The sequence below is a fragment of the Coregonus lavaretus genome, assembly GCF_964263955.1.
Source record: "Coregonus lavaretus genome assembly, chromosome: 16".
In the NCBI taxonomy this organism is placed as follows: Eukaryota; Metazoa; Chordata; class Actinopteri; order Salmoniformes; family Salmonidae; genus Coregonus; species Coregonus lavaretus.
Genome location: NC_140003.1, coordinates 33,840,704 through 33,863,074, shown reverse-complemented (window position 1 = coordinate 33,863,074; position 22,371 = coordinate 33,840,704). Strand labels below are relative to the sequence as shown.

General features: G+C 45.9%; 1 protein-coding gene across 1 annotated transcript in view; it reads right to left on the bottom strand.

Moving 5' to 3' along the window:
- LOC311143805 (anosmin-1-like) overlaps nt 1-5,716 on the bottom strand; it is a 53,873-nt gene extending 48,157 nt beyond the window's left edge. Inside the window, exon 1 of the mRNA XM_084179685.1 lies at nt 5,480-5,716. Coding sequence (XP_084035811.1) covers nt 5,480-5,674 — 195 coding nt within the window. The 5' untranslated portion in view covers nt 5,675-5,716. The remainder of the gene's footprint in view (nt 1-5,479) is intronic.
- Between the last annotated feature and the right edge of the window lie 16,655 nt (nt 5,717-22,371).

Here is a 22,371-nt window from a genome sequence, read left to right as displayed (position 1 = left end):
GCTGTGCTGCTGAGGGACTGTCAAAGACTCTGATTGATTAATGCTTTCCAGATCAAGACATTCACTAGAGAAAAAATAAGCAAAATAATTGCTATGAGTGTCTGAATGCTGAGGTGAACTCACAGCTTTTTCTGTGTCACTGGTGAAGTCATGTAAACACAGATTCACCCCAGAGATGTATTATGACTTGTGTCAGCTGAGAAGGAAGAGCAGGTGGCCGGGGGCATGTTGCATTGTCTAGACATTTGAGGAACATGTGCAAAAATCCTGCTCTGCCTTTAAGAACAGCATTCCTTCTTTTGAAAACCGCTATCTTTTGTTTCCTATTCAACTTTTATTTTTTTGTGACATCTCTGTTTAGTGTTCACTTTCTACATCAAATTTTTCTGAAACTAATATTGTGCAGCTGTAGTCCTACATTATATTAATCACTGCTGATGAATGTCCAGCTCCTTCATGTTTTCAGCAATTTTGCACAGAAATTGTACATCACTGACATCGATAAAAGACCTGACAAACATCTATTTGGATCAAAACATTGTCAACCAATAAATATGTGTAGCGCATCTTGGTGTGCAGACCAGACTTTATTCTCTTATGGATTTGTCTGGCCCAGCATCCCATTCAAAGCGAAGTGTGTTTGATTTCATAGGCAATTCGAACCCTAGGCAGAGACAGCTCAAAGAGCAAGCAACCTCCCTATATGTCCATCAACAACCCAGGAGCCTCTCTGGATCAAAATAACCAAGCAACCCCCTAGGTCATGTCATCTATTGACTGGCTCAAATAAAAGCCCTTCGGATCTAAGTCCATAGCTGTGGGCTCTGAGTAAATAAAATCTGTGAATGTAAAGGCAGGGATAGTGACAGTGAGGTACCTCAGAGTCCTGTTCTTCAGGTTAATATATGAGTAATAATAATATAATAGGAGCTACAAGTTAATGTTGTATCAAACTGAAATGGTGAAGGTGTTGAGGCTGTATCCCGTTAGGAATGGGGACTGTTTGTCTGAGGAGGCACTTAAGGGTGTAGCAGGCAGTAGCACTCACTGAGAGCTGAGATTTACAGACTGTCATGGATTAAACGCTTTTACAGAGAGGTGAGGCCAAGCTACATAGACCCCTATTCAGCCCGTCTTCACTAATAAAAAAAAGTCCACACATGAGACGAGCAGTGGCTGTGGTCTGATTCCACCCCAACTTTTTTAATATCAAAAGGCTAAAACAAGTGGACACGGAAAGAATACTTTCTCCTGTTTTTCTTTCCTTAGCTATGAACACAAGTCTCTCAAGTGCAACACTATAACGCTCATTGGGTATGAAAAAATGAATTTAAAATGTTATATTTTTATGACTTGTAATAACAAGACCACACCTTGTTTTTTGGCTTCAAGGGTCCTCACATAAATAATCCACTACAAGCCTGATGCTTTCAGAATGCATTAGTGAACAGAGGACCCAGTTCACTCTTAATATTTTAAAGTGTCCAGTGACCATATTTATGACTGGGTGTTCACCTCGCTCTGTCTATTGTACCAGGTCGACAAGTCCCCCATAAGCGAAGTAAAATGTCAATAAAAACATCCGTATTTGGAAGTAATTCTACATTTATAAATTTTAAATTGCCATAAATCAAAAGACCAAAAGGCCATGCCTTTTTCCGACTGTATCTTCAGTCTGTTCCTACTAAGCTCAGTAACTCATCATCACTGACAATTAAAACCGTATTCCTTGGATCCTGATTCGGCCAAGTTCAAGGGAGGACTTGTGTGGGAGTTTACAGCTGAAAGTGCTAAAATCATTTCCAGTTTTTAATTTCAATATACAAAAAAATGTATCTATTAGGCTATAACTTCTATAAAAGACAATATAAAAAAACAGATATGAAAATTGACTGGGCATGACCCAGTATTGTGGCAACTGTACATTAGAGCTTATCACATTTAGCCAAAGTGGGCCTCTGCGTTTAGCAGGAAGGTGACCTCACTGGGGATATCATCAGTGGGCCAGTGTCCCCTCTACGAGGTGTGACGCTGGCATTTGGTGGAAGGGGTTAGGGCTGGGGCAGGCATGCGTTTTTTCAGCTGACCAGACATCCCATTTCCACATGAAAAGAGCCTGCGGAGAGAGAACACAGTGCATTCGACAGTCCTCACAGAGTATCAACAACAATTGGCTTCTATTCTTGGAGCTCCAAGCCTGCTCAACCAGCACCTTATCACTGAGCAAAAATGCACATTTTCCTCCTCATTTCCTGCCCTCTGAACACACCTGAGGTCAAATATAAATACTAAGGCTCTGCAGTCTATTATTAGACAATTAACCCTTTATAGTTGCAAGAGAGTTCACTAGTTTCACCTCAACCTCTGACTTTTCAGTTGAATGGTGATTGATTATTTGCCTCAATATCAAATGCCTGGGCAGTGGTGACAGGTTATTGAAATTATCTTCAAACTAATTTCTGAGAGCTTTATTACACTAAATGGTCTAGGCAGGTAGCCTGGCGGGAAGTAGCGTTGGGCCAGTAACCGAAAGGTTGCTGGATCGAATCCCCGAGCTGACAAGGTAAAGATCTGTCGTTCTGCCCCTGCGCAAGGCAGTTAACCCACTGTTCCCTGGGCACCGATGACGTGGATGTCGATTAAGGCAGCCCCCCGCGCCTCTCTGATTCAGAGGGGTTGGGTTAAATGCGGAAGACACATTTCAGTTGAATGCATTCAGAATAACATATGACCTAACATAAACCCAACTAATATAGAGAAGAGAGGGAGACAAAGCACTCAATTGATAGTTAGTCAAAGTTGACGAGTTCTCCCGACGATGATTCCAAAACACACACAGCAATTAGTAATAAAATACAATAGAGCGTGAAAGGCCTGACTTCATCCTTGAAAATGCAAATGTTCACCGGTTAAAAACCGAGTGCAGATAGGAGGTGAAAGAGAGCTGGGGAAAGAGAAGGATCAGTGGTGAATCCTTTTCACTGGATCCTGGGAGAGAACAGTGTGTCCAGCGAAGGGTGAAAACCTACTTCTGACACCACATATCAAATCACCCAGAGGACAAGGCTAATCACAGCAAATCACTTATTTCTTCCAACACAAAATTGTAGAAGTGCATCGAAACACGCTTGGTGGTTGTCATCGGTACCGTACCAGTCAATGGTTTGGACACAACTACTACTCATTCAAGGGTTTTTCTTTATTTTTACTATTTTCTACATTGTAGAATAATAGTAAAGACATCAACACTATGAAATAACACATATGGAATCATGTAGTAACCAAAAAAAAGTGTTAAACAAATCAAAATATTTTATATTTGATATTCTTCAAATAGCCACCCTTTGCCTTGATGACAGCTTTGCTCACTCTTGGCATTCTCTCAACCAGCTTCACCTGGAATGCTTTTCCAACAGCCTTGAAGGAGTTCCCACATATGCTGAGCACTTGTTGGCTGCTTTTCCTTCACTCTGCGGTCCAACTCATCCCAAACCATCTCAATTGGGTTGAGGTCGGGTGATTGTGGAGGCCAGGTCATCTGATGCAGCACTCCATCACTCTCCTTCTTGGTCAAATAGCCCTTACACAGCCTGGAGGTGTGTTGGGTCATTGTCCTATTGAAAAACAAATTATAGTCCCACTAAGCGCAAACCAGATGGAATGGCGTATTGCTGCAGAATGCTGTGGTAGCCATGCTGGTTAAGTGTGCCTTGAATTCTAAATAAATCACTGACAGTGTCACCAGCAAAGCACCCCCACACCATAACACCTCCTCCTCCGTGCTTCACGGTTGGAACCACACATGCAGAGATCATCCATTCACCTACTCTGTGTCTCACAAAGACACAGCAGTTGGAACCAAAAAATCTCACATTTGGACACATCAGACCAAAAGACAGATTTCCACCAGTCTAATGTCCATTGCTTGTGTGTCTTGGCCCGAGCAAGTCTCTTCTTCTTATTGGTGTCCTTTAGTAGTGGTTTCTTTGCAGCAATCCAACCATGAAGGCCTGATTCACACAGTCTCCTCTGAACAGTTGATGTTGAGATGTGTCTGTTACTTGAACTCTATGAAGCATTTATTTGGGCTGGTAACTCTAATGAACTTATCCTCTGCAGCAGAGGTAACTCTGGGTCTTCCATTCCTGTGGCGGTCCTCATGAGAGCCAGTTTCATCATAGCGCTTGATGGTTTATGCGACTGCACTTGAAGAAACTTTAGAAGTTCTTGAAATGTTCCGTATTGACTGACCTTCATGTCTTAAAGTAATGATGGACTGTCGTTTCTCTTTGAGCTGTTCTTGCCATAATATGGACTTGGTCTTATACCAAATAGGGCTAACTTCTGTATACCAACCCTACCTTGTCACAAAACAACTGATTGGCTCAAATGCATTAAGAAGGAAAGAAATTCCACAAATTAACTTTTAACAAGGCACACCTGTTAATTGAAATGCATTCCAGGTGACCTCCTCATGAAGCTGGTTGAGATAATGCCAAGAGTGTGCAAAGCTGTCATCAAGGCAAAGGGTGGCTATTTGAATAATCTCAAATCTAAAATATATTTTGATTTGTTTAACACTTTTTTGGTTACTACATGAATCCATATGTGTTATGTCATAGTTGTGATGTTGTCACTATTATTCTACAATGTAGAAAATATTAAAAATAAAGACAAACCCTTGAATGAGTAGGTGTCCAAACTTTTGACTGGTACTGTATGTATCATCATTGTGATCCATTTTCTGGGTTATTTATGGCTAATTGTGAGGTGAGTGAAATTAATATGTGGGGTGAGAAGAAAACGGCCTCATTTTAATAGGCTATACACAAAGCAGATCATACATGCAAAGGAGCGACAGGTAACCTAGAGGTTAAGACCATTGGGACAGTAACTGAAAGGTCGCTGGTTCGAATCCCCGAGCAGACAAGGTGAAGAATATAAAAAAAAAATGTTAATGTGCGAGCAAGGCACTTAAACATAATTGCGCCTGTAAGTCGCTTTCGATAAGATTGTCTACTAAATGCCGTAAATGTGAAAACAAATCTCAAGAGCAGCACTCATTACTTACTTGTATGGGGAACCACTTAATTGATTTTTTTTTAAACAGAATGGCAAAGCTAGAATGTCCTTGCATTATAATAGTAAGTGCCATGTCCACTATATGGATCAATTCTGCAGCAGTGGAACGCAAAACCAAGACTCCAATAGGGTCATCTACTGTGACACTTTGCAGCGAGACAAGTGAAGTCCCACAAGATTATCAGTAAGGTTTTATTTCATAGAAGAGGCCAAATCTTTTACACTGACATTTCAGTACCAACAGCTTATTCACCAAGTCACATAGATTGGTGGTGTGGTGTGACCTCAACTCTCACTCACTCTCTCTCTCAAAATCACTTATTTTTATTATGAGGACACATAATGCGTAAATTCCGTAAAAGTTAAGTTGAAGAGACCGTGAGCAACACGCTCTTACCTGGGAGTGCTTGAAAAAAGCGGAGATGCGAGTGATGTGCAGGCTGAGACATCTCGAGGCACATCTCGCTCGGTAAATGCTGCCAGTGAAGAAAGAGTCATCCTGCCTGGTCCTCGAAGCGAAAGTTCCATGGGTCGACAACACTGTAATCCATAGACACAGGGTCACACATACATTTACGCTCCCGGGCAACATTTTTCGTTGGCGGGTAGGCTACTGCTTTTTATTCGTCCACTGATCGGGCTACACTGCGTGTTAACTCCGGTGGAGAAACTAAAGAAACTTCAATTATACACTGGGGAGGAGTCAGAACCACGTGCCCTCTGTGATTGGCGGATACTGTTGCGATTGTCAAATACTGCGGGTGCCTTGTTGCAGGTAGAGGTTGTGGACTCACTATACATTTCAGTCATTTAGCAGACGCTCTTATCCAGAGCGACTTACATGAGCAATTAGGGCTAAGTGCCTTGCTCAAGGGCACATCGACAGATTTTTCACATAGTCGGCTCGGGGATTAGAACCAGCGACCTTTCGGTTACTGGCACAACGCTCTTAACCACTAAGCTACCTGCCGCCCACTATGAAGGATTTTGAAATTAACTCTATTTGAGTAAATGGTTTGAATGATTTTGTGCTATTGCTATGAATAACATTTTAATTCAATGTCATCTCATGACATTAATTGTCTGCTTATGTGACTCGGTACCATTACCCCCTGTATATAGCCTCATTATTGTTATTTTATTGTTACTTTTTTTAATGTAGTTTATTTAGTAAATATTTTCTTAACTCGTATTTTTCTTCAAACTGCATTGTTGTTTAAGGGCTTGTAAGTAAGCATTTCACGGTCTACACGTGTTGTATTAGGCGCATGTGACAAATAACATTTAATTTGATTTGAATTAAAATCTGCAGAACTTCTCGATGCACACACTAGGCTAGAGGTTTTCACAGTGGACCTGATACACTAGGCTACCCTGTTTATCATGCAATATTACAATCTCCCCAAAACATGAATGGCTCATCCTACATAAACTACACCTTGAATAGGAAGCTCTACATTTCATGTCTTCGACCTACTGCCACCTACTGACATTTCATGTGTCTTCGACATACTGCCACCTACTGATGATGACACAACACATCAGAAATGGGTAGTATACAGGTGGTCAAAGCCCCACACATATGGCCCCTGGAAAGGCTCCCAGGAATTCCCTTTCGTCCAGCCTGTGCCTCACCGTTTAACAGTAGCTCGGAAAAACTATTCTACCTAGGAAACAATTAAAACCATCTTAAAACAAATTCCTCAACATGGTCTCCCATTATCTGACATTGTTTCATAGCCCAGGGAATGGAGCAAATATGACATGTAGGAAAATGTTTAAATCCTTGCCATTTATTGATGAAAAAAAAACAACAACGTCCGTATCTAATAAGAAAGTTCCCTAGGGGGAACTAGATACTGTTGCTCTGCTGTTCTCAGCTTACGGGAGGGAGTGCTTTCTTGTATACAATTACAGCTGCACTATAATGAGCTTTTATAGGTGTTGCTCTTAAACAGTATGCAGAATGGGACCCAAACGGAGACTTACACAATCATTCGATTTTGGGTCAGGTAGCCAACTCGCCCTGGGCCAACGATGCTCAGTGCCAAATACCTCTCTCTCTCGCGCTCATGAAATGGGTCTGTTAATGAGGCTGCCGGTGCCAAGGACGGGGATCACCCCCAAAATACTAGTTTCTGTTTCCAATAACACCCGCAGGTTGTGTATCCTCTAGGCATGTTTGCTAGAGCATGATTTGTTATTAGAGAAGAGAAACAGCTACCACTTTCTGATGCTGTTGCATGGTGTGTAAACACATTCATGGCGGCAGAAACACTATCTGGATGGGTGTTCATTTCCCTGGTGGTCCCAGAGCACAATGTAACTTGTGGTGAGAGATCCCTTGCCACTCTTAAAATATTTAAACGCGGATGTCTGTGTACCTTAAAAACTGTGAAATGGCTTAATTTGTTGGCTTATTACAGCCATGTGTGGTAGAGGTTTTATGGTGTGTGGTGAAGGAAACACAGTGCCTGTGTGCGGTCCTAATGTCTCCTACGGCTTGTGGGACACGCATCCATCCCTGCCCCCTGACCGACTCCACAGTTTCATTGACTGGGAAAACCTCTGCCAATAGTGACCTCAGGCCATAAAGCCAGAGCAGGAGCGGAGGTGTTTGTCTGGGCAGAGGTGCACCTCTGGGGACCAGATTTTTTTTTAGCTACCCTCGTCACTGTGTTAATTCGCTCCATTAATTACTGTTGGGGTCTCTGCTAGCAACTGATGTTTACATGAGTAAATAAACCTGCATGTCCTTGGTTCCGAAGTCAGTCCTCTAGAATGAGTAATCTATAGGTACCTAGAAAGATAAAGACACTGTTTTGTATTGTTGGATATAGGATGATTTGTGGGATTGCCCTGATGGCATTCTTCTCTAAAAAAGTGTTATGTATCATTGCTATCATTGGTCAACATTTAGAGTATGTTGATATCTTCCAGGACAATGCCAACTGAAGCACATTAACCAGAACTTCCTTTCTTAAATCCCCCAACCCCAGCATCACCTCTGAATGGCCTGAACCTAACCACCTCACCACCCCAACCTCCCCCTGACCTCAAGCTGCACACCCATACTCAAAATAGTGCCTTAACAAACAAAATAGCAATGGTAAACCAAACACTGAGAATTGATGTGAAGACAAGTATCCTATTTTTCTAGTATCTTGGAGGTGATTGAGCGTGACATGGCAGATTGTTATGGCTACACTTCCTTGCCTGCACAATATGTGGAAATAGTGGTGTTTCATCCAGTTGAGGGCTTGTAAATGGGAAAGCCTCTGACACACTGTCAATCTCACTGAGCACAACTTCCAAGCTGCCGTAGTCTGGTATATTCCACTGCTTGCAAGGTCTGCTTCAGTCCTCAGGTTACACAAATATGGGCTTTGACACATGATATGGAAAAAAGGGTTTTGAATTGGTAACAAACCAGCATCCTTTTTCACCCAGTATTGATGTTGATGTGAGAAGAAGTGCTCAGTGCCCATCTTTGATCCCAAAGGCTGCAGGTGTAGTCATTGTTACACACACCTGTGACTGCAGTAGTGTGAAGGCTCTCAGATCAGAAGGGACAAGCATGTACAGGATATCGTGTGTTATTTTAGTGAGGTATGGGCGGACTAAGTACATAAACTATAAAAGACTCTACTGTTCAAACAGTTGCGAATACAATGCATGAAAGAGAATATACAGATTGAAAGTTGCCTGACTCTTTGTGCTTACCAATGGCATTATCTGTCAAATTAAATAAGGTTATTTAGTTTGTATAGGTTCTGATCGTGATAGTGATCATGATGATTGTTGCTCTTGTTCCATATCCTTTAAAGGTCAGCTTTTTGTTATTGTATTACTGTCTACCACCCTTGGATCAATAGATTAGGATGAATTGAAAGACATCAATGTGTTAACAGTCCTAAGGACCATCCCACTTCCCCATCTGGCAGTATTCTTCCTTGAAGCCCATGTTCAGGTCATACAGACTGTCAGTGTTATTATAGTTGAGTATCACTGAAACATACTGCAGTCTGTTACAACCATCAAAGACACAATATATATAGAAGGTGGATGTGGAATGTCCTGACCTTAACACCTCCAATAAATCTGGCTCACCTTCCCATTTTCGCTTCTTGTTTTCCCCAAACTTTGTGTATGGTCTCAGACAGTACTATAGCCATTGTATGGTCTCAGACAGTACTATAGCCATTGCATGATATTCTATAGCCTATTCCACATAAAACAGCCAATTGACAAAAGAAAAAGACAGTTCCAATGCCTCCCATACAGAGAAAGACAAGAACATACAAGCAATACTGCTTTTATCGCTACAGGTGATCCCTTCTTCATCTAAGCATGTCATGATTGCACATTGACAATGTCTCTGAGATGATATTGAGATGTTGTATAAAGCTGCTCAAAAGCCAAACATAACAATGTCTCAAGGCATCATGAGTGCTAACACCTGGGATGACATCATTACAACAGATATACATCCATTTTCCAAGTGGAGACAAGTACGGCTGAAGTGGGGCCATTGAAAACACTGACACTGCAGTATATTAAATTGAATAACTGGTTACATCTAGAGCCAAGTCCCGAAATATCTCTCATTCTCGCGGTGGCGGTTTTATTTCCTACCACCAGGGGGAATCATTTGAGCGAATATATCTGGACTATTTTAAATATGCATTTATGACTCTGTTATCGAGTCCTTGCCAATATTACATACTTTAATCTTGGTTTATTGTACACCTTTTGCCATTGATGAAATGAGTGTATTTTTCACATGGCCAGATATTTAACCATGATAGTTATGGTGTTCTAATGAACTACTGGAGTATGCCACAATTTCAGTCTTATGAAATGACTACACTGGTCCCTCTCAATTTTGTACAGTAGCCTTTGTTTGTAATTCTAGAGTCTAGACTATGGACTCAATCGACAGTATGTATTCACAAGACTTTCCCGCATTCCCTGTGATAATATGTATCCTCTATAAGAGGTCGGAAAAACTGTTAAGTGTGGAAGACTTCTAAACATAGATGCCCTTGGAATATTGTTCTGACATTCACCACCACCTCCCTAAACAATCCTGCATTGTGCAGTACTGTAGGTACTGATATCAGTGGGCTGCTATTCTCAACTCTTTAAAGAGAACCATCGTGCTCTCCAAGAAGCTTGGCTGGTGCGTAAAACCCGCAAATTCAGAAAAACAAAGAGGTGTAATGGGTTCGCACTCAAAAAATATGTCACATAACATATTTTTGACATTGGTAAGCGAACCCATTACATCTCTTTGTCTGCTATTCTCAACTCTACCATCTCTACAAGGTTCCCAAAGTGGACAGTTCTATTAAGTTACTTTCCAATAACTGATCAATGTTCTTTAATGTGCTCAGTGTATTTTGATTGATGTGTGAGAGTCCCTGTGAGGCAGTTGGTCAGGTAATAAACTCCCTGTTTATTATTTTGCTGGGTGGGTTAACCTTGACTTTCCACTCTGTCTCTTTGCAATACCGTTAACGTGAGGTTACTGAACCCTCCATTCATTGAATATAACATTGAAAAGAAATGAACTTAGAAAAAAATAACAATTTTTCTGTACAGTATTAATGAACGTGAGGGGTACTATCAGAGCTGATGGGAACGAATGGCGCAGCGGTCTCAGTGCTTGAGGCGTCACTACAGACCCCCTGGTTCGATTCCAGACTGTATCACAACCGCCCGTGATTGGGAGTCCCATATGGCTGTGCACAATTGGCAAAGCGTCGTCCGGTGTAGGCTGTCATTGTAAATAAGAATTTGTTCTTAACTGACTTGCCTAGTTAAATAAAATAAATAAAAAAGATACAGTAGAGCGAAGGCATTTAGTGGCAACTAGATGGCAATGTTGCCGCATACAAACATGTGGGTGCTGAGTCCTCTGCTTGTTTAGTGGTTTGTTTTATTTGTAATAATTATTTCCAGGAGATGATCCAGCATTCATTCCAAACAATGGAGAATTCATTTTGTTTTTCTCGTCTGAGGAACATAATTATCAAAATTACATATATAATGGAAAATAGAACAGGTCTTTGATTCTTAATTTGTTTTGTTCTCTCTCTTTCTCTCTCTCACACACAAACACACACGTGCTCGCACCATTTGTATAATGGTTTTATTACCTATTTTGCTATATGATGTAATGACAGAACAATGCCAATCACTCTAATCTCACCTGGTAAAATATCTTTAGGAAGGGCCTCATATGAATGACCTTTATCATGACGTGATAAATACTGCTTGCTCTTTGCTCCAGTCCACATTACACAACACCTTTCCTCTGCCACATGCAAAACTCCCTGGCCCATAGCTCCTATACACGCAGTTGTAAATGAGAACTTGTTCACAACTGGCTTAACTGGTTAAATAAAGGTGAAATAAAATAAAAAATATTTAAAAAATGTGTCTTTATAGGGACTAGGGCAGCTCAGTAATTAAGTAGACCCAATGCATACAAACAATCCCATTAGTAAAGCCAGGTGATAGTTTGGGGTGATGGCTCACTCGGCTGTATTACTACTTTCATTGGCTGGCTGGGCTGAGTGGATGGCCCCATTACACAGCAAAATGCTGATATGACAAAGCACCAGGCTGAATCCACTGATTGCACAGCGGTAACTAGGCTATAGCCGACATGCCCCATCCTTCAAACAAACAATACATTGTCACTGTTAGACCACATCTCTAGTGAGATTTCTGTATAAATAACATTTTGTTTTAGATGTATCCAGGCTGTGAGGTGACGACCATGAACCATCTGGAGCATTTAGTGTCCCATTGGGGAGTGCTGTGGAAGTTATAAACTAGACATTTAATGTTAGTATGTGGTTTGCTTTAATTTTTTACCAAAATATGCAATTGATCTTACAAGGAGTTCTGTTTTATTGTCTGAACAGTGTGATGATGTAGAAATACAGTATCACCAAGGTCTATTAGCTTAGTAAAATAATTTTCCATTAAATGAAAAGCTTTTGGTCTTCTCAAAGGTGTTAGATTACATTGCGGTAATACACATTGGTTTTAATTATAAAGTGATAGATTAACAACTGAGCAAAAATGAGGGCAAACGATGGACGCTGGCAGCGGGGTCCGGGTGGAACGAGTGGGCCCTGATCAACCATTTCCGGTGCCATCTGTGGGAGGACGTCTGACGGGAGCTAGCCTGCCGAGACACCATGTTGTCCTTCAACAAACTGGTGGACATGGCCATTCGTTTGGACAACCTGCTGGCAGCCAGAGGACGTCCTGGTAGGGGTCTTCCCGTTTCCACCCCGGATGACTCGGATCCCGAGCCGATGGAGCTGGGTGGAGCCGCCGGCCGAGAGAGCGGAGGAGGACAGCAACAGTGCCACTCTGGTGGCACGAAGGGACAATACACCACACGTCGTAGTCAACGTTCTTTTGGGCCGGGAGGCGGCAGGCAGGGCACTCTCGCATCACCCCAGGTATCAAACACCCACACTCGTTCAGAGCCCTCTGCTGCGCACTGTAAAATACACATCTCCTTTCTTGAGCACATGGTAGTTCCCCAGTGTAAGGCGCTAGTCGATTCAGGCGCAGCTGGGAACTTTATGGACAGGGCATTCGCACACCGTATAGGCATTCTATTGATTCCCCGATCCATTCCACGCCCCATCAGAGCACTTGATAATCAACCATTAGGGTCAGGGTTGGTTAAGGAAGTTACTGCACCAGTCATGTCACACCCTGGCGCTGGGACTCTATATGTTGAGCCAGGGTGTGTTCGTTCTATGTGGTGTATTCTATGTTGGGAGTTCTAGTGTGTTTATTTCTATGTTGGCCTGAGTGACTCCCAATCAGAGGCAACGAGTGTCAGCTGTGGCTGGTTGTCTCTGATTGGGAGCCATATTTAAACTGTCTGTTTTTCCCTTTGTGTTTGTGGGTTCTTGTTCCGTGTTGGTCTATGTTACCTAGGACGTTACGAGTCGTTTGTTGTTTTTGTTTACTGTCCGTGTTTATCGCTAATGATAAATAAACATGTTCGTTCATCACGCTGCGCCTTGGTCCTCCTCTCTTAAAGACGTTCGTGACAGAAGAACCCACCATACAAGGACCAAGCAGCGTGTCCAGGAGCAGGCAGACTGGACATGGGAGGAAGCGCCGGGAAAGGAGATGGAGAGGTTGGCGATGGCCCAGGTGGGCAAATCGTGGTCCTGGGAGGACATGCTCGGGGGCAAAGGGCCATGGGCTAGGATTAAGGCCCTGGCGAGAGAGGAGCAGCGGCGTCAGCAGTGTCATCGTCGGACGGACGAGAGGCAACCCCAAAAAATGTTTAGGGGGGGGCACACGGCATGGGCGGCTGGGCAGCAGGAGGCTGCCACAGGGCGATTTGGAGAGGAGGCCACCGGGTTTGGGGGGCCAGAAGGCAGGTTGGCGGAGCCTGGATGGAGAGCGGAACCAACTTCCCGTACTCAGGCATGGCAGCATGGGACTGGGCAGGTTCCGCGGTATGCGGAGCGGCGTTCTGTGCCACGAGTGGTCCGACATAGTCCTGTACGTCCTGTGCGAGCACCCCGCACGTGTTGTGCGAAGGTGGGCATGCAGCCAGGACGGAGTGTGCCGGCTCAGCGCTCGTGGCCTCCAGTGCCTCTCCTCGGTCCCGGATATCCTGCGCCAGTGTCACGTGCTGTTATGCCAGTACGGGTACACAGCCCTGTACGTCCTGTGCTGATGCCTCACACAGAGTGTGTGAGGGTAGGCATTCAGCCAGGACGGGTTGTGGCAGCTCTTCACTCCAGGTCTCCTATCCGTCTCCACAGCCCGGCCCGGCCTGTCCCTGCTCCTCGCACCAAGCCTACGGTGTGCGTCGCCAGCCCGGTCCGGCCTGTCCCTGCTCCTCGCACCAAGCCTACGGTGTGCGTCGCCAGCCCGGTCCGGCCTGTCCCTGCTCCACGCACCAAGCCTACGGTGTGCGTCGCCAGCCCGGTCCGGCCTGTCCCTGCTCCACGCACCAAGCCTACGGTGTGCGTCGCCAGCCCGGTCCGGCCTGTCCCTGCTCCACGCACCAAGCCTACGGTGTGCGTCGCCAGCCCGGTCCGGCCTGTCCCTGCTCCTCGCACCAAGCCTACGGTGTGCGTCGCCAGCCCGGTCCGGCCTGTCCCTGCTCCTCGCACCAAGCCTACGGTGTGCGTCGCCAGCCCGGTCCGGCCTGTTCCTACTCCACGCACCAAGCCAGGGGTGCGCATCGTCAGCCCGGTCCGGCCCGTTCCTACTCCACGCACCAAGCCAGGGGTGCGAGTCGTCAGCCCGGTCCGGCCCGTTCCGGCTCCACGCACCAAGCCAGGGGTGCGCGTCGTCAGTCCAGCACAACCCGTGCCTGGGTCACCGGTGCCTGGTAAGGTACCGGTCAACTGCTCCACTACGGAGCTGAAGCTAACCGCTCCTGCTACGTCCAGTTCAGCTCCAGCCAGCGGGGCCAGACCGGACCAGGGGCGCTATGGGGGGTTTATTGGAGGGTGGTGGGCAAGGCCGGAGCCAGAACCGCCGCCGAGGAGGAATGCCCACCCAGCCCTCCCCTGTTTTGCTCTAGTTGAGGCGCGGTCGCAGTCCGCGCCTTTAGGGGGGGGTACTGTCACACCCTGGCGCTGGGACTCTATATGTTGAGCCAGGGTGTGTTCGTTCTATGTGGTGTATTCTATGTTGGGAGTTCTAGTGTGTTTATTTCTATGTTGGCCTGAGTGACTCCCAATCAGAGGCAACGAGTGTCAGCTGTGGCTGGTTGTCTCTGATTGGGAGCCATATTTAAACTGTCTGTTTTTCCCTTTGTGTTTGTGGGTTCTTGTTCCGTGTTGGTCTATGTTACCTAGGACGTTACGAGTCGTTTGTTGTTTTTGTTTACTGTCCGTGTTTATCGCTAATGATAAATAAACATGTTCGTTCATCACGCTGCGCCTTGGTCCTCCTCTCTTAACGACGTTCGTGACAAGTCACCATGATTACCCAGGAGACTCTTTGTGAGCAGGTTACTTTTTCCATTATTGAGTCTCCTGGTTTCCCTGTGGTATTAGGTATCCCTTGGCTAGCACTCCACAACCCCACCTTCTCATGGCCGCAGAGGGTTCTCACAGGGTGGTCGCTAGAGTGTCAGGGTAGGTGTCTAGGTGTTTCCGTTGGTGCAACCACGGTGGGAAGTCCAGACAGTACCTCCACCGTGCGCATTCCCCCTGAATACCTCGATCTGGCGCAAGCGTTCTCTAAAACGCAGGCGACTAAATTACCACCTCATCGGGCGGGGGATTGCGCGATAAACCTCCGGGTAGACGCTGTACCTCCCAGGAGTCATATATACCCCATATCACAGAGTCCCTGCGCCAGGGCTATATACGTCCCTCCACTTCACCTGCCTCCTCGAGTTCCTTCTTTGTGAAGAAGAAGGACGGAGGTCTGCGCCCATGCATTGATTATCGACCACTGAACAAGGAGACGATAAGATTTAGTTATCCTCTCCCCGGCATTCCTTCAGTGATTGAATCAATGCATGGGGCGTGCTTCTTCACCAAATTAGATCTCAGGAGTGCATACAACCTGGTGCGTATCTGAGAGGGAGATGAGTGGAAGACAGCATTCAGCACAACCACGGGGCATTATGAATACCTGGTGATGCCCTATGGTTTGATGAATGCTCCCTCAGTTTTCCAGTCCTTTGTGAGCGAGGTGTTTCGGGACATGCTTGGTTGTGGCGTAGTGGTCTACATCGATGACATCCTGGTGTATTCCGCTACGCGCGCCGAGCATGTGTTCCTGATTCGCAAGGTGCTGGCCCGACTGTTGGAAAATGACCTTTATGCTAAGGCAGAGAAGTGTATGTTTTTCCAGCAGTCCGTCTCCTTCCTTGGATACCGCATTTCCACCTCAGGTGTGGAGATGGAGTGAGATCACATTTCAGCCGTGTGTAATTGGCCGATTCCAACCACGGTTAAGGAGGTGCAGCACTTCCTTGGCTTTGCCAACTATTATCAGAGGTTTATCCGGGGCTTTGGCAAGGTCGCAGCTCCCATTACCTCCCTGTTGAAGGGTGGGCCGTCCCGGCTCCGCTGGTCTGCTGAGGCTGACCTGGCCTTCAGCAAACTGCGGGGTCTGTTCTCCTCAGCCCCAGTACTGGCCCACCCCGATCCATCACTACCGTTCGTAGTGGAGGTGGATGCGTCCGAGGTTGGGATAGAAGCTGTCCTGTCTCAACGCTTGGGTACGCCACCCAAGCTGGAGGCATTGGCTCGAGGGGGCAAAACACCCTTTCCTCGTCTGGACGGACCACCGTAACCTGGAGTACATCCGGGCAGCGAGGAGGCTGAATCCTCGCCAGGCCAGGTGGGCCCTATTCTTCACCCGGTTTGATATCACTCTATCATACATCCCGGGTACGAAGAACGTGAAGGCAGACGCGCTGTCCCGGCTGTATGACACAGAGGAGAGGCCCAGAGACAACACTCCCATACTGCGGGCCTCCTGCATTGTGGCGCCGGTAGTATGGGCGATGGACGCGGATATAGAGCAGGCATTATGCACGGATCCCTCTCCACCTCAGTGTCCAGATGGGCTTCAGTACGTGCCTGCTCTTATCCGTGATCGTCTGCTCTACTGGGCACACACGTCACCCTCCTCTGGTCACCCAGGTATCGGCCGTACAGTGCGCTGCCTGACCGGAAAATACTGGTGGCCTACCTTGGCTGAGGACGTGAGGGTGTATGTCTCCTCCTGCTCAGTGTGCGCCCAGAGTAAGGCACCTAGGCACCTCCCAGCAGGTAAGTTACAACCTTTACCAGTTCCACAACGACCATGGTCTCACCTAAGTGTTGATTTTCTAACTGATCTTCCCCTCTCCCAAGGTAACACCACCATCCTGGTCTTGTGGAACGCTTTTCTAAAGCCTGCTGCCTCCTTCCTCTGCCCGGTTTACACACGTCTTCCGGCACTACGGGGTACCAGAGGATATAGTGTCTGACCGAGGTCCCCAGTTCACGTCCAAGGTCTGAAAGGCGTTCATGGAATGTCTGGGTGGTTTCGGTCAGCCTGACCTCTGAGTAATGGGCAGGTGGAACGGGTAAATCAGGACGTGGGTAGGTTCCTGCGGTCCTACTGCCAGGACCGGCCGGGGGAGTGGTCGGTGTTCTTGCCATGGGCAGAATATGCGCAGAACACTCTCCGCCACTCCTCCACTAACCTAACGCCTTTCCAGTGTATTCTAGGTTACCAACCGGTTCTGGCACCGTGGCACCAGACCCAGACTGAGGCTCCTGCGGTGGATGACTGGTTTCGGCGCGCAGAGGAGATGTGGGATGCTGCCCACGTTCACCTCCAACGCGCCGTGCGTCGTCAGAAGGCCAACGCTGACTGCCACTGCAGTGAGGCCCCCGTCTTTGTACCGGGGGATCGGGTCTGGCTCTCGACCCGGAATCTGCCCCACCGCCTGCCCTGCTGGAAGCTAAGCCCGCAGTTTGTGGGGCCGTTCAAAGTCCTGAGGAGAGTCAACGAGGTCACTTATAGGTTCCCCCTGATTACCGTATTAACCCCTCGTTTCATGTGTCTCTCCTCAGGTCGGTGGTAGCTGGTCCGCTCCAGGAGTCTGAGGTGCGGGAGGTCCCTCCACCTCCTCTGGATATCGAGGGGGCCCTGGCGTACTCTGTCTGTTCCATCCTGGATTCGAGGCGTCGGGTGGGGGGCCTTCAGTACCTCGTGGAGTGGGAGGGGTACGGTCCGGAGGAACAGTGCTGGGTTCCGGTGAGGGATATCCTCGATCCCTCCATGTTACGGGATTTCCACCGTCGCCATCCGGCTCACCCTGCTCCGCGTCCTCCTGGCCGTCCCCGAGGCTTGGGTCGGCGCGCTGCTGGAGCCGCGCGTCAAGGGGGGGGTACTGTCACGACTTCTGCCGAGGCTGCCTCCCCTCCTTGTTCGGGCAGGTTTCGGCATTCGGCGTCACTGGCTTACTAGCTACTGCCGATCCATTTGTCTTGTCTTCAATCACACACACCTGGTCCTTATTCCCTCATTAGTCATGGTATACGTGTTCCCTCTGCTTCCTTGTCTGTGTGGGTGAATGTTTGTTTGTTTGTGGAGGTTAGTGAAGCTCGGTGGAGCTTGTGTATTGTGTATCGATGGGAGTATTTTCCAGTGCGCCTGTTTTGTGCCCTGGAGTGTGTTTGACGCATTTCTGCGTAAACCTGTATTTTGCGGATTAAAGCCTGTTATTCTGTGATTTACCCTCCTGTGCCTGACTCCTTCATCACCACCTCATCACACCCTGTACAGTGAGGGAATAAAGTATTTGATCCCCTGCTGATTTTGTACGTTTGCCCACTGACAAAGACATGATCAGTCTATAATTTTAGTGGTAGGTTTATTTGAACAGTGAGAGACAGAATAACAACAAAAAAATCCAGAAAAACGCATGTCGAAAATGTCTGAATTGATTTGCATTTTAATGAGGGAAATAAGTATTTGACCCCCTCTCAATCAGAATGATTTCTGGCTCCCAGGTGTCTTTTATACAGGTAACGAGCTGAGATTAGGAGCACACTCTTAAAGGAAGTGCTCCTAATCTCAGTTTGTTACCTGTATAAAAGACACCTGTCCACAGAAGCAATCAATCAATCTGATTCCAAACTCTCCACCATGGCCAAGACCAAAGAGCTCTCCAAGGATGTCAGGGACAAGATTGTAGACCTACACAAGGCTGGAATGGGCTACAAGACCATCGCCAAGCAGCTTGGTGAGAAGGTGACAACAGTTGGTGCGATTATTCGCAAATGGAAGAAACACAAAAGACCTGTCAATCTCCCTCGGCCTGGGGCTCCATGCAAGATCTAACCTCGTGGAGTTGCAATGATCATGAGAACGGTGAGGAATCAGCCCAGAACTGCACGGGAGGATCTTGTCAATGATCTCAAGGCAGCTGGGACCATAGTCACCAAGAAAACAATTGGTAACACACTACGCCGTGAAGGACTGAAATCCTGCAGCGCCCGCAAGGTCCCCCTGCTCAAAAAATCACATATACAGGGCCGTCTGAAGTTTGCCAATGAACATCTGAATGATTCAGAGGAGAACTGGGTGAAAGTGTTGTGGTCAGATGAGACCAAAATCGAGCTCTTTGGCATCAACTCAACTCGCCGTGTTTGGAGGAGGAGGAATGCTGCCTATGACCCCAAGAACACCATTCCCACCGTCAAACATGGAGGTGGAAACATTATGCTTTGGGGGTGTTTTTCTGCTAAGGGGACAGGACAACTTCACCGCATCAAAGGGACGATGGACGGGGCCATGTACCGTCAAATCTTGGGTGAGAACCTCCTTCCCTCAGCCAGGGCATTGAAAATGGGTTGTGGATGGGTATTCCAGCATGACAATGACCCAAAACACACGGCCAAGGCAACAAAGGAGTGGCTCAAGAAGAAGCACATTAAGGTCCTGGAGTGGCCTAGCCAGTCTCCAGACCTTAATCCCATAGAAAATAAGTGGAGAGAGCTGAAGGTTCGAGTTGCCAAACGTCAGCCTCGAAACCTTAATGACTTGGAGAAGATCTGCAAAGAAGAGTGGAACAAAATCCCTCCTGAGATGTGTGCAAACCTGGTGGCCAACTACAAGAAACGTCTGACCTCTGATTGCCAACAAGGGTTTTGCCACCAAGTACTAAGTCATGTTTTGCAGAGGGGTCAAATACTTATTTCCCTCATTAAAATGCAAATCAATTTATAACATTTTTGACATGCGTTTTTCTGGATTTTTTTGTTGTTATTCTGTCTCTCACTGTTCAAATAAATCTACCATGAAAATTATAGACTGATCATTTCTTTGTCAGTGGGCAAACGTACAAAATCAGCAGGGGATCAAATACTTTTTTCCCCTCACTGTATATAGCCTCGCTATTGTTATTTTTACTGCTGCTCTTTATTTATTTGTTACTTTTATTTTGTATTATTTTATATTGTATTATTTTTTGGTATTCTTACTTAAAACTGCATTGTTGGTTAAAGGCTTGTAAGTAAGCATTTCACTGTAAGGTCTACACCTGTTGTTTTCGGCGCATGTGACAAATAAAATTTGATTTGAAAAGGATCTTTAATATTGACATTTTAGTAATTTAGCAGACACGCTTATCCAGAGCGACTTACAGTAGTGAGTGCATACATTTTCATACTGGTCCCCTACGGGAATCGAACCCACAACCCTGGTGATGCAAGTGACATGCTCTACCAAGTGAGTCACACGGGACTATAATATTAATTTAGATTACATTCTAAAAGCTTTCATATGTTTACTTTCCTGCAAGAGTATGTATATAAAATAAATGTTCACGTTTACTATAAATGAGAGTTGTAACAGTCAATAACATTATAATTATTGGGGTTCATTTTGCGTTTCGGACATTTTCTTAACAAAAAAATATTGAGCGGTATTAGATGGGCCTTGATTATGTGTAAACATATTGCAGTTTGGATACAGATTGTTCTAGTAATAGAGACAAATCAAGATTGATTTTCTATAAGAGAACTAACTTCTCAATCATGAAAGGAATCAAGTTGCTTCTCATCCTCAGATATTCCCTGTATAGTCTATTGCACATTCCCAGTACATTAGAATATAAAACCTCCGAGAGACATCAACTGTCATGTCATTCTGTAGCACTTACTGTTTGAGTACTTGGAGGAGGAAGGAAGAGATGGAAGGGGGAGAGGAGAAGCAGCAGGATCCACAGGTCATCAACCCTTGACCCCTGACCTCAGCCCTTGAATCTCTGGCATATGTCTGCTTGTCACACCTCTCCTTTCCCCTCCCTCCCACCGGAATCTGACTATAGCTGAGAAAGAATGCACTGCAGTAACCCTTTAAGAAGCATTCCTCAACGTGTGAACTGCCCCTCCCTCCCTTCAGGCTATGTTCAACCACTACACCCAACCCGAGCACTTCGTTCTGCCACCTCTGGTCTCTTGGCCCTCCCACCCCTTTCATGAACACTCACACTTGACTTTTCCCCCTCTTACTAGCTCCGACTTTGCTGATAGCTACTTTATTGAGGAAAAATGTACTTACTATGACTGTGATATGTGGTTGTCTCACCTATCTATTTTAAGATTAATGCACTAACTGTAAGTCGCTCTGGATAAGTGTGTCTGCTAAATGACTCAAATGTAATGTAAAATGTGAACATGGTAATATATTTCCTCCAGATAAACATCTCAGCAGACATCATAGATCTACGTGAGAAGGTCAAATACAGTACACATTTGCAGCAAAAAGTGTAGTCATATAAAAAGTATATTCCCTCTGAGAAGTGAAATTTCACAAAGGTAAACACTCAAACCCTGTGGCTGAAAATAGCTTTATTTTTCTTGTATGCTGTGTTGCTCTGTCTGGAAAATGGGTCTGTATGACATAACAGCACCATAGAAACCCTCATGCGTCTCTCGCCTGTGCGGCTGCTTGCAGTGGGGGATGGGAAGGACGGAAGTGGGGGGAGGGGTGGTACAGTGTTACTGAGTACACAAAGCCTTCCCTCACTCACACGGACGCGCTCACAGAGGCATACACATAGGCGCCGACTCGCACACACACCCTAACACAAACACACAGATGCGAGCGCACACAAACACGTGCATAAACACTAGCACACACACAATCAATCAATCCAATTTTATTGGTCACATACACAAATTTAGCAGATGTTATTGCGGGTGTAGCGAAATGCTTGTGTTCCTAGCTCCAACAGTGCAGTAATATCTAACAATTCACAACAATACACAAATCTAAAAGTAAAATAATGGAATTAAGAAATATATAAATATGAGGACACACACACCCACACATACACAGTAGGCTTCTGTGTTGGTGGGTGGATTGTCTTGGCCCTGCAAGATTGACTCACACTCTGCCTGTGCTCATATTCTCTTTATGGCATGAATAAAGCATGAGGGCTCGGGAGCTAAATCCAATATGTCGATGGGTACTGCAGCACAGTGAGTAACAGAGACACAGCTGGATAAAGCCCTGCTACAGGCTATGCTTCCCAGACCTAATAACAGCCCAACAAGAGTAGTGTGACTATCGGCACCCTTCCCCCACATCAACATATTACCATCCCCACTCTGTGCTGTCTAGAAAGGTCATGTGACCCTCATCAGTCTCCCGGGTTGGGGGAGGGGAAGCAGATTGAACCTGTTCTTTGTTAGGAGGTCAGCCCCAGCTCCATGGCAGGAAGAGTTCTTACCACACATACACTAATAGCCGTACACT